Source organism: Elephas maximus, chromosome 16, assembly GCF_024166365.1.
Source record: "Elephas maximus indicus isolate mEleMax1 chromosome 16, mEleMax1 primary haplotype, whole genome shotgun sequence".
Classification (NCBI taxonomy): Eukaryota; Metazoa; Chordata; class Mammalia; order Proboscidea; family Elephantidae; genus Elephas; species Elephas maximus.
This window is the reverse complement of record NC_064834.1, coordinates 10772773-10784836: the sequence shown is the minus strand read 5'-3', so window position 1 is coordinate 10784836 and position 12064 is coordinate 10772773. Positions and strand designations below refer to the sequence as shown.

The following is a 12064-nucleotide window of genomic DNA, read 5'->3' as shown; positions in this document are numbered from 1 at the left end:
TAATATTTTAGATTTTGTTTAACTTTTATATACATAGTGATTTTAATACTGTTGGTTTATGTATTTATTCATCAAGTATTTATTGAATGCCTACGATGTACCAAGTACTGTTTGAAACATTGGCTGTTAGGAGTCGGGGAGGGGGAGCGTACACTGGGGGAAACATTTTTACCACTCTGTGTAGTGTCACATAGCTGTAGAGCCTTCTACCGTGGACCTGAAAGACTGACCTGATTCCCTTTCCCTCTCCATCACTGAGCCCATCCACCTCCTCCCAACCCTGTCATCACTATCTTCAGAGGCCATGAGTCCACTTCCTTCCTTTACTCATACACATGAGAGCAAGAGTTCTATGAGGAGTCCTTTGTCCCTACCCTGTTCCGTAGTGTTGTCTAATTGTAAGGTCCTAGTTTTTTTTTTTTAGTGGTCAGCAGTTCAAATCCACCAGACGCTCCTTGGAAACCCTATTGGGGCAGTTCTACTCTGTCCTATAAGGTCGCTATGAGTTGGAATCAATTTGATGGCAATAGTTTTATTTTTATTTTTTTAGTGATCACCAACAGATCAAAATCTATTTGCCTGTACTTAGCTATACTCACAAAATGTGATAACAGCATTTAAAATAACGATCACTCCAATGATGGTTGCCAAAACTAGCGTTTATAATGATGATATTAAATCAATGCTTTAATTTTAATTGACCCCTTTTTTACAAATAAATAATAGGTATTATTCCAACCTGTACTCTATTACCGAGTAAGTTTTTATATTTATATGTACAAGTATATTTTTTTCTTTCACAACCAAGATATTAATGATTAATATTAATGGTTAGTCTTTAGTTTTGTTGACTATAGGTTTGGGTAGGAGAATCGGGCTTATGTTAAAGCCAGTGGATATGGGTACTTTCTGCCTCTCAGAGGATAAAGTACAGGTTGCAGGGAAGTTAATGGAAACCCTATGCTTGGTGAGTTTGAAGTCCAGGAGAGGTCCTATTCTGTCCAGTGCTACATTCTGGGGATATGGCCTGGAGGGGTTTCGAGAGCTGACTTAGTCCAGATCAACTTTTTGATCAACGGCTCATTGGATTTGCATCCTAATCAGGAAATATTGGACCTGACCTCTTTATCTTCATAAGGGAAACATTTTTAGATACTAAACCATCTATTTCAGAACTAAAATGGACCTCTGGGATTATCTGACTCCTCTCCTCATTTTATTAACGGGGAACCGAGCCCAGCAAGAGAAAGCAACATGTCCATTGCCAGGCAGCAGCTAAGGGCAGAGCTGGCTTTACATGCAGGTCTTTTCCCACCCGCCCTTACTAAAGAGACTGTCCAGACACAGCGGAAAGTGCCAGGCCCTCAGATCTCGAAGGCCTGGGAGTCTTTGCCAGGGTCAGATGCTGGTGTGTGCTAGGACTTCCTTTTCATAAGATCAGGTTTCCCTCCGGTGAGGTCTCCAGTGCTGTCTCTGCCTGTAGGGTCTAGCATCCTAGAGCAGAGGATGATTTCCACCCCCACAGGCAGCCCAAGGTCATAATTTAACCTACATAATTAGCACATACATTCCGGAGGGGGTGGGGAGCAGCCAGCCACAAGGTAAAAAAAAGAAAAAGGCCTCTTTAAAACAGATTTTTCCCAATTTTTTTTTTTTTCATAATTATAGTTCTAAGAGCTTATGGTGATGGGAGCGCAGGCTACTTAATAAAAATCAGGAGCCTTGTTTGGCAGGAGAGGGTTCCCCGGGCGCAGCACACCGTCGTCTTCCAGGCCGCGATCAGAGAACCCCACGCAGACAGCTGCAGCCATCCGTGTGCACTGCAAGCCGGCTTCCCTGATTAAGGCCGAAGCCGGAGATTTTAATCACTACGTACGCCCTTAAATGTGTGGCTCCCCCTCCAGTCCCCTGACACTGGGGTTTGAGGAGGTACAAACAAGTGAGTCCACTGCAGATGTGCCCAGAAACCATTGCCCACTGAGTCACAAACAGAGGGTTCCCAGACTCCAGCCTGGGAGCGCCTCTCCCTCAGAATCTTCTTTGCCAGCAAATGGTTCTCTCAGTAATTTTCACAGTTTAGGGCAGTTGCCATAACCAGAGAAGGAGGGCCATGGGGAGCGTACAGCAGAGAGAAACACAGTGCCACCTCAGATAATTTATGAGCACAACCTATTATTTTACAAATAACCTTCATGATAAATAAAGTCCCAGGGCCACACGTGGGAAGGTGCCTTTTATTCTCCCGTGTTAATGTTTTTTTTTTTTTTTAACACACCCAAAGGGCGATTTTGGGGACAGTTGCATCCCAACGGTGAGCTCGGGTGGGAGTCTACAGAGAGGCAATGCTTGCTTAATTTAAGCAATTGTAGGCTGTTGGAGTTCAAAAATTTTAGCTGATTTTAACTGTCACTAGCTGGACCACCTTCGTCCCCAAGCAAGTGCCAGCAGCTGGCTTTCATTTTCATTGTTGGCCTCCAGACCATCCTGTATCTTCCTGAAGAGGCCCTCTGATGGACCGAGTGGCTCTCCTTTAAGGATTTTGTTCAAGGTGACAGTTCCTCATGTGCTGGCGTTCTGATCACCTTATGTAGCTGAGATATCAGTGGGGATGGTTGTGCCCCTCCTACAAAGATTGACTGAGGTTCTTCTTGGGCCTCTTGACCCAACTACTCTGATGAACAGGGCTGCCAGGAACCGCACCACTGTAGAGGATTCTGTAATAATGTCTGAGAAATTTTCTGCAGGAGCGAAAGGAGAAGACCCTGAATGAAAGGGAGGGATGTCAGCTTTTGTTAGAGCAGCAGGCAGTGTTAGAATATCCTTGGCAGAATATGGCGCTGGTATCTCTGTCAGCATCTCTGTTTTCTGTCACCGCACACAATCCCAGGCCTGTCTGGAGTCCTGACAGTGTCTCTTCAGATCAGGCTATTGCCAGCACAGAGACCCGTTCAGCTCCCCACCACACAGCCCCTTTGTTTGAAGTCTGCCCTTTTGTCATTAACACACTTGATGTCTATTTAAGGCTGACGGTGAATGCGGTATCTGTTTTCCCGTCAAGAGATCATTGACAATATTAATACCTCATGTCTTTGCCTCATTTTCCAACCGCTGACACCTAGCTGCAGTCTCCTGCATTCATCAAACAGTCCTCTCTCACCAGGATGTCTATAAACCTTCTTGCTTCCAGGCCCAAAGAAACAGGGCAGGCCTTAAAAAGGGGCTTTTATCAATGCCGACAAGAAGGAAGGCCTGGGGGATGGGACTCGTAACACTTCACCTCACTCCACATCACTACCCACGTTCTAGGAGAGTCCAGCCGGTTTCCAGGATGGTACTTGTTGTCCAGGTTGCATCTAGGCCAAGATCTGGAGTTGTTGTGCACGGAGAGAGGTTAGAAAAAGGAAATGAAATCCCTGAACACACTGGAGAGTTTGCTGAAGAGAACGCACCCACTGGTGTGGTATGTGTGTGCGTTTCTGCTTTTCATTTTTTACTGAAGAGAAAGACTGTACTCTTTATGATATCTGACAGCCCTATCCATTTCTTTTTATAAAAATTCATGCTCTTCTGGTGCTGTAGAAAAAAATTAACATCCCTGGGCTCTAGCCTTCTAGATTCTTGAGGGTTTATTTGAATCAATTATGTTTAAGGAAGTCCCTCGTGGATTTTCAGAAACATCTGAGTCGCTCCGATCCAGGCCGTAGGAGATGCTGTTTGCCGGGCAGAGCCAGGCCAGCCAAGCCTGCAGATGGGATCCCAGCGCTGGTGACAATATCACTGCAACCCTGCGTGCTACATAATTCAGCATAATAAAGGACACATCACAGTGCCAACAGCCCTGAAGAATAATTGATGCCCCAAGAAGGACCTCACTGAGGCTTCATCCAAGCTCAATGTTTCCAGGCACTGTACCAATAGCATAAGCCAGAAGTTGGGAATGGGGGGCCAAGGGTAAAGGGGGGCCAAGAGAGAAGAGTAGCCCACAGTAAAGTAACTCTTGGGAACATGGTAGGAGGAGGGAAGTAATGAGAATGAGTTCAAGAGCAGTTTTGAGGTCATGGAAACTATGTCCTCCTCTCCCTATTGCCAACTCTCCAAGACTCCGTGATCCCAGCAATTTCCAACTTTGTCCCGATTCATCCAACCAGCGAGCATCTGTCCTGTCCTTGAAAGTTTCTAAGAGCATTGCCTCAATCCTTATTTAAGAATAAGGTTTAAAGTTTTAAAGTGTAGAAACATCTTTGTTTTTTTCAATCATACACACACACACACAATATTTACTGCTTAAAACTTCTGATGTATAAATCCACCAGAATAATGCCACTTTTCGTGTCTAAAATTTTGCCCATTTCCTTCCTTAGTTTTGCAATCAGTGGGTACGTTTTGGGTGTTTGATTAATTCTTCTTTTTTCATATTTTGTAATCACCTTCCAGATATTAGAGAAAGCATACAAGTACTCTCAGACTGTTGCCACCGGGAGTAAATATATCTCATCAAAATATTCGAGAAAGATTAAAAAAAAAAAAACGGAAAATATTAGTGGATACATCAGTCAACAAATGCCAATGGGTGTGAGGCATTTTGGCATGTTCTGTAGATAATAGCTCTGGACACAGAACCTGGACAATGATCCTTTCTAAGTGCAAGGCACTCAGAAGAGAATTTGAAGATTATTCCTGGCTATCAATCTAGATTTTGAAAGTGTCCTCTCTTTTGTTTTGCTACCTTAAGCAGAGAGCTTAGGTTGATGTTAGTTGCCTTCCAGTCGATTCTTACTCAGTCAATTACATATTTTACAGAGAAAAAAAAAACAAAAAAAAACTTCTGATGTGAGGAACCTGGATAATTCCCAGTGCTAATGTATCCCAAATTAACAATAAATAGTGCTTGCTGGTTTCACTATCAAAGTGATGGAAAAAATAATTGTGGGTATTGGTAGCTATTTTCACAGGCCAATTTGTGGCTCATGAATTAATGTTTTATGGACGGTTCTCTTCTTTGGTTTTCCCTACTTGTCTTTGTACACTTCAGAGCCTCAGATGTTGTAAGTAATGATACAACTCTGTGCAGTTGAATTTTAAGTTAGCTTTTCTAAAATTAGAAGAAAAAAAGGTGGTAAAAAGCAAACTAAAGTTATGTTTTTTTGGAAAAACTGATTTTTCCTTAATAATTCTACCAAGCTTTTATAATAGTTATGGCAGATGATTTCTCTTGGGTTTTTAGAAGAAATAATGACTTGATTAAAGAGTTTAACCATATTTCAGAGGTATTTTTCATAGTTAAGGCCTCCTGTAATCTCCTTGCATGAGAGGCAAGCTGTATTTGGTGCCACAAAATTACTTAAAATTAAACTGAAGATGAAAATCAATTGCATTCTAATGTGAGAAGAGAGTTCCAGAAACGTTGAAAAGAAGCCATTTATAAACGTTGGAGGGTCTTGTTGGCATTTTGCCAACACCGCCACTCTTTCTTAATCATCGAGTGTGTGCTTGATGCCTTCCGGGATTTGGGAGATTCTCTCTGGAAGCTAACAATATTGATTCTTGATAAAGGACTTCAGATTAGTCACAAATCTGGGAAGATCGCTCCACATCTTTTGCTTGAGTTGAGTCCATCTTTTGACTCATAGCAACGCTATAGGACAGAGTAGAACTGCCCCATAGGGTTCTCAAGGCTGTAATCTTCACAAAAGCAGACTGCCACATCTTTCTCCTTGTGGAGCCACTGGTGGGTTTGAATAGCCGAACTCGTAACCACTGTGCCCCGGGGCTCCTTGGTCCATCTTTTAAACTCTTAATTTTCCATTTTTAGAAACCTAAGAGTAGGGTTGTATGCTGTATTTTGGGGACTAACTGGCCAACTGAGAAACATCACTAAAATGTGGAAGAGAAGCCACGCAGGACAAATGCTATTCCTAGGAGCACAGAGCCTGTACTCTGTGGTGACTCTCTGGATGTCGGCTCCAAGGACAAGAAGATAGAGTCCTTTCCTTCTGGGACTTAGTCCGTTTTCTGGCACCCATCGGAGCTGCGGTTGCCTATCATCCCTGCCTTCCAGCACCGGTGTTTCCCTGCTGTGCTAATTGTACCACCTGTAACCATATGTTTCCTTTCATTCGTAGGTGTGCTGGGCAAGTGTCGCTACGTTTACTATGGGAAAAACTCCGAGGGCAACAGATTCATCCGAGATGACCAGCTCTGAAGCCAAGTTCTGTATGCTTTAGCCTATCTCATGAGAATGAATGAAAAAGGGAAAACAAAAATAAAATGCTAAACAATCATGGCCCAAATTGCATCTCTGTGTGAAAGCTATGGCTTCAGCTGTTGGTACCTTCTCCTGACTTTTCCAGGCCTGTCAAGATTATCCTCCTGCCTTAGAATGAGTGGTCATATAGAGATTGACATGATTGCCCTTAAGCAGGTCTCATCCACCAGGGTGACAGACAGTGGCGGCGAAGCACCAGGGCTGACAGGATGAACACCATGATAAATTGCCTGGTCCTTCCACTGCTCACGGGGGAGCAGAGGTCACACCTGGGGCCTCCGTGAGCATGCTCAGTGGCTCTAGTCAAGTGAGAGAGACTCCTGTTTTCAGCTTGCCTATTGAGCGTCAGCACTCTGATACCATTGTGCTGTGGGCTTATTTTAGTAGAATAGTTGCAGTTTAGGGAAAGACCACTCTCCCTTATTCCTCTTAATCTTATAGTTGGCATGTCCGTGCACACCCTTTCCTCTCACGTCCTCTATCACAGGCAGTGCATTCCAGCCTCTAGTTTCTCTGAGACCAGAAGGTATAAATTCTCAGCCAGGTCCTATGTTGATGGCCAGCCTCATGTTATTACAACCCCTATATTGGAGTAAATGTTGTTTTGGTGAGTTGCCATGGAGTTGGCTTTGATTCATGGTGACCTCCTGTATAACAGAACAGAATGTTGCCCGGGTCTGCGCCATCTTCATGATCATCGGTATGTCTGAGTCCACTGCTGTGGCTGTTATGTAGTGCCCTCCAGCCTAGGAAGCTCGTATTCCAGCACTCCACCAGAAAACATTCTGTTTTGATTTACGAGGTTTTCACTGGCTAATTTTCAGAAGTCGGTCACCAGGCTTTTTTGCCTAGTCTGGCTTAGTGTGGAAGTTCTGCTGAAACCTGTCCATCATGGGTGATGCTGCTGGTACTTGAAATACTGATGGCATAGCTTCCAGCATCATAATAATACATAAGCTACCGCACTATGACAAACTGATGGCTGGGTAGTGGGGTGAATAGCTTTCTCGAGACCCCAGACCACAAAAGCAGGAACTTTTCTTCATTTTACTCATTTCTAAATCTAGTTCTTGTCTTGAATATTTTGCAACAGCAGGAATCTTTTCCAGAAGGAGGGTTTGGTGGTACCAGGAAACTTTTTTTTTTAACCACATACACTTCCAACTGTGCCTATGGCCATATTTGTGTTCAGGGTTAGCTTGCTCCTTCGGGTACTATTTAAAGGTAGTAAAGTGATAAAAGATAGAGTATTAGGTCAGGATGTTAAAAAATAAAATGAAAACTATAGAAAACATCAAACAGACTAAAAAACAGTTTTTATAGAAGGTACGGACCCTTTGAATGTGGTATCTTTCTCAGGACTTGTCAGAATTCAATCCATAGCTTGTGAGATGGCGCTACATCTTTGTGCCTCCTTGGCTGTGTTCCAGCATGAATGTCACATGGAAAACAAGCATGATTATGCTATCTGGGTGGCTATAATTTCATTTTACTTACTGGTGTACCAGTAAAATCACTGTAGAAGATACCCAAAGAGCTGGTTGCTCTTAACACAACAGCGTTTATTTTTGCTTTTTAAAATTTAGACCAAGTGTTCTTTGTCCTGAATCTCCCATTGTTAGGTTAGTTTGAGGACAGCCAGGCCTAAAAGTGATCCCCCCCTCCCCACAGGGTTACAGATATTAAGGGACTAGGGAGTTGCTGGAAACCCTGGTGGCATAGTGGTTAAATGCTATGGCTGCTAACCAAAGGGTCAGCAGTTCGAATCCTCCAGGTGCTCCTTGGAGACTCTATGGGGCAGTTCTACTCTGTCCTATAGGGTCACTATGAGTCAGAACCGACTCGACGGCACTGGGTTTGGTTTTTTGGTTTAGGGAGTTGCTATTGTAAAAGTCTATGCAACTTAGAAGCCCTGAGCTTCCTAAGATCAACCTACTCTCAGCTCTAGTCCACTTGCATAGGCTCTAGCCTAATGAGTCAACATGGTCCTTGAATGACGTATGTTGAGGCCGACAGGAGTCCTGCTTGTAGATTGCACAAGCTTCAGCAATCAGTTATTCAGACAAGTTTGGCTTAAAACTCTCAAGACTATTAATAATTGGGGGATATTGAATGTTTGCCTTTCTCTCTCCAAGGCATTAACCAGAATTGAGTACCTATTGTCTGTTGGATCTGAAAATCGGCACTGGGACAATGCATTAAATTAGCAGCATTAGGCCCCACCCTGGCTCTCTGTTTAAAAAGTATCAGCATATGTTTTCTGCATGGCATATTGTGGGCAGCCAGAGTTCTGTGCAAGGGCAGCTAGACTAGTCCGATGTCATATTCAATCTAGTGGCACATATATCCTTGTCTGTATAAAAGGCTTTAACCCTGCCTCAAACAATAAAAAAGCACTTGTGAACTGACCACAGAATTTTTCCATCTTTATTTTTCTTACTTGTTTACTTTTCTTAATGTCAGAACCATTTGTATCATGCCCAGGAATGTCTCCGTCAATGTGAGCTTTGGAGGCAAAAAAAGAGTTTTGGAGTGAGTTATGGACCACATTGTTTTCCTCTTCTTGGGTTGTTTATTTTCTTCCAAAATGGCATAATAACTTTAATTAAGATTAACTTTAATTATAATTTACGTAAAGGCCATCACTACCGTATATTTGTCTTAATGGTAGAATTGTAGTGAGTTTTGGTTCTCTTACAAAGGGATAATGATAATGAATTGGTGTTGGTTTGTCTAAAGTTACACTGTTTGTACCATGAGACTTGCTATCCTAGAGCTAGACTTTGGTCTGAATGGGCAGCAGAGGAAGCCATGTTTGCTGCACGTTTGTCTTAAATCAGTAGGAAGTTCCCAGGCCTCCTTTTTCAAAGTAGAGAATTTAAAGAGCAGAAGACACTTGTTTTGTCTGTTCTCCAGGTAATAAATTCAGTCAAAGCACGGACATGTTTCATATACCCTTTACTCTTTGTCTTTCTTCTTTTTTCCCTTCTCCACTGGGCTTTTTCCTTGGGGATAACGGTGCCCAACATTTCAGCTGGCCTCCCCCGAGGACCCTGATATGACTTTAGAGCCCGGTAGATGCAGGTTGGAGTCTTCTGTTGCCTCAGCAATGTCAAGGCAACTGTCTCATTCCTAAGTACCATGATTTTATAGAACAATTTGTTCCTCGAGGAATAATGTTTTAGATTGTGGGGAATCCTATTAAAAGTACAACTATTGCAATCATTTGCTTTTACTTTTACCAGCCTTGCTCATAAACTCTCCATCTGTTTGTTGCTTTAAATAGAGGCGCATTATAAGAGATTATCACTTGATCAGGCCGCATGCCTTAGTGCTGTGTGTTTTCACATATTCATGTATACTAAAGAATAAAAGAAAGCAAACCACAGATTCTGGATGAAAGGATTTTTCATTTTTGTTCCCCTCCGCCCCCCCATGAGATGTATCTTGTGCATTTTCAAGGAAAAAATGTCTTGATTGCTGTTACTAAGAAATAACCAGGCTGTCTTTCTCTTCTTTGTTAATATGCAGATCAAAAACAATCCACAGGGCTCTTTTCATCAAAACAATAACAGTATTTAGTATTTGCTACTCACAAGAGCAGCCTAAATCAGATCTGCACCACTGCCTAGCGCCCAGGGTGACTTTTGTACGGTGAGACTCATCTATATTGTCCATCCATTGCAGCTGATCCAATGTGACCTTTCACCATCTGTTTCTTCCAACTCTGCTTCTAAGAGAAAGTCTTCACTAAAGACAGGTATTACCATTAATTGATTCTGGCCTCTCTAATGTGTGCAGATATCATGCTGTAAACTGCTGTGAAGGAGCCTTGGTAGCACAATGGTTAAACACTCGGCTGCTAACCAAAAGATCAGAGGTTCAAACCCACCAGGCATTCCGTGGGAGAAAAGACCTGATAATCTGCTCCCCTAAAGATTACAGTCTAGGAAACCCTACAGGGCAAGTCTACTCTGTCATATAGTTGAAATCGACTGGATGGCACACAATGACACCAACAAACTGCTGTGACTAATACCTGAAAAGGAAAATGAGATTAAAGGAGCCCAAAACATTTTGGTTTAGTGTTTGTGTGACAACCAGGCCATCATCCCTTGATGGAGTACTGTATTTTATTTCTAATGCATCAGCAAACACTTAAGGGATTTGAAGAACATTAAAAGACACAGCTACTTTTCTGAAATATTGTCTTCCTACAAGTTTATCTAAAATTCCCTAGTGTTAGATGTACCTGCTAGGTACTTGTAATCATAAATGTTACCTTGTCACTTTGTGGGTCGGGTGGGTAATAAGTTATGTTATTTATACATGTTTACATATTACTTGTTGCTGTGAATTTCGCTCTGACTATGCTAATTTTTTTAAGTAGCTGGCCCACCCAACACACAGCCTAAGACAAGGGAATTTACCTAAAAAAGAAAAGGGAAAATTCTAAGTATGAAATGTGTATAAGGGAGAGCGTCACAGATTGAATTGTGTCCCCCCAAAATATCTGTCAACTTGGCTGGGCCATGATTCCCAGTACTGTGTGATTGTCCACCATTTTGTCATCTCATGTGATTTCCCTATGTGTTGTAAATCCTGTATCTATGATGTTGATGAGATGGGATTAGCGGCAGTTACGTTAATGAGGCAGGACTCAATCTACAAGATTAGATTGTGTCTTGAGCCAATCTCTTTTGAGATATAAAAGAGAGAAGTGAACAGAGAGACAGGGGGACCTCATACCACCAAGAAACAAGAACCAGGAGAATAGCACATCCTTTGGATCAAGGATCCCTGTGCTAAGAAACTCCTTGACCAGGGAACATAGGTGACAAGGACCTTCCTCCAGAGTAGACAGAGAAAGCCTTCCCCTGGAGCCGATGCCCTGAATTTGGACTTGTAGCCTACTAGACTGGGAGAGAACAAATTTGTCTTTGTTAAAGCCATCCACTTGTAGTATTTCTGTTATAGCTGCACTAGATCACCAAGACAGAGAGTTTACTAGAGTGGGGATGATATAAAGGACAATAAATGGGATCATGCCATGATAGAGCTTGAAGAAGAGCTTGAAATGGAATTAGGCCAAAGGATCTTAGTGGGCAGGGGTAAATAACGACCTGAAGGAATAATGAGAACAGAAGGGAGCAGACTGTTTTCAGCCAATTAGGAGCTTTGCTGATGTTTAGCACTGCAGTGGTAGGTAGCAGAATATTCTCTTCAAAATAGAATCATCTTTGATATACATGAGGAGTACTGCCACTTAGTAATTTTACAAGTTTCTCTGTCTAAGACAATGAAACAGTGTGGAAAAGAAGAACCACAAAGTATTGTGGGAATGAATGATCGTGTGTGTATGTGTGAGAGAGAGAATATGAATTAATGTAATTGGCAACATATAGATAAACACGACTATGGTTTCGCCTAATATTCAACAAAAGCCAGCACCCTATGGTAATTTTACTAGCTGCTTGACCAATTGAATGATAAGGGAAAAATTATTCTCTGGGTAGTAATATTAAAGAGAAGAAAGGTCTCATGTTCGTGCCAAGTCTGCATATATTCATGAAGTTCAGAGACAGAGGGGCACTTTGACAAGATGACACAAAAATAAAGATATTTAAAGAAATAGAGGAAGTTCTCTACGTGGAGCCAAAGCTACTGGCAATGGAATTTGACTGCTTGTGTGTGAAGGCAGCAAATGATAACTCATCTCATAGGAGGTACAAATACCATCTGAATTCAAGTGGAGAACCTGAATTGACATATAGAATGTATTGAAAATAATTAATGTTT

The 12064-nt window shown here is 42.2% G+C and overlaps 1 protein-coding gene across 15 annotated transcripts in view; it reads left to right on the top strand.

Annotated features, from left to right (window-relative positions):
• LRMDA (leucine rich melanocyte differentiation associated) overlaps positions 1 to 10491 on the top strand; it is a 1313836-nt gene extending 1303345 nt beyond the window's left edge. For 13 of the 15 annotated variants that reach the window (XM_049855455.1, XM_049855444.1, XM_049855443.1 and 10 more), the window contains one exon: positions 6123 to 10491. In XM_049855455.1, the coding sequence (XP_049711412.1) occupies positions 6123 to 6202 (80 nt within the window). In that variant the 3' untranslated portion in view covers positions 6203 to 10491. The remainder of the gene's footprint in view (positions 1 to 6122) is intronic. The other 2 variants (XM_049855441.1, XM_049855442.1) reach the window with 2 other exon arrangements.
• Positions 10492 to 12064: the final 1573 nt, after the last annotated feature.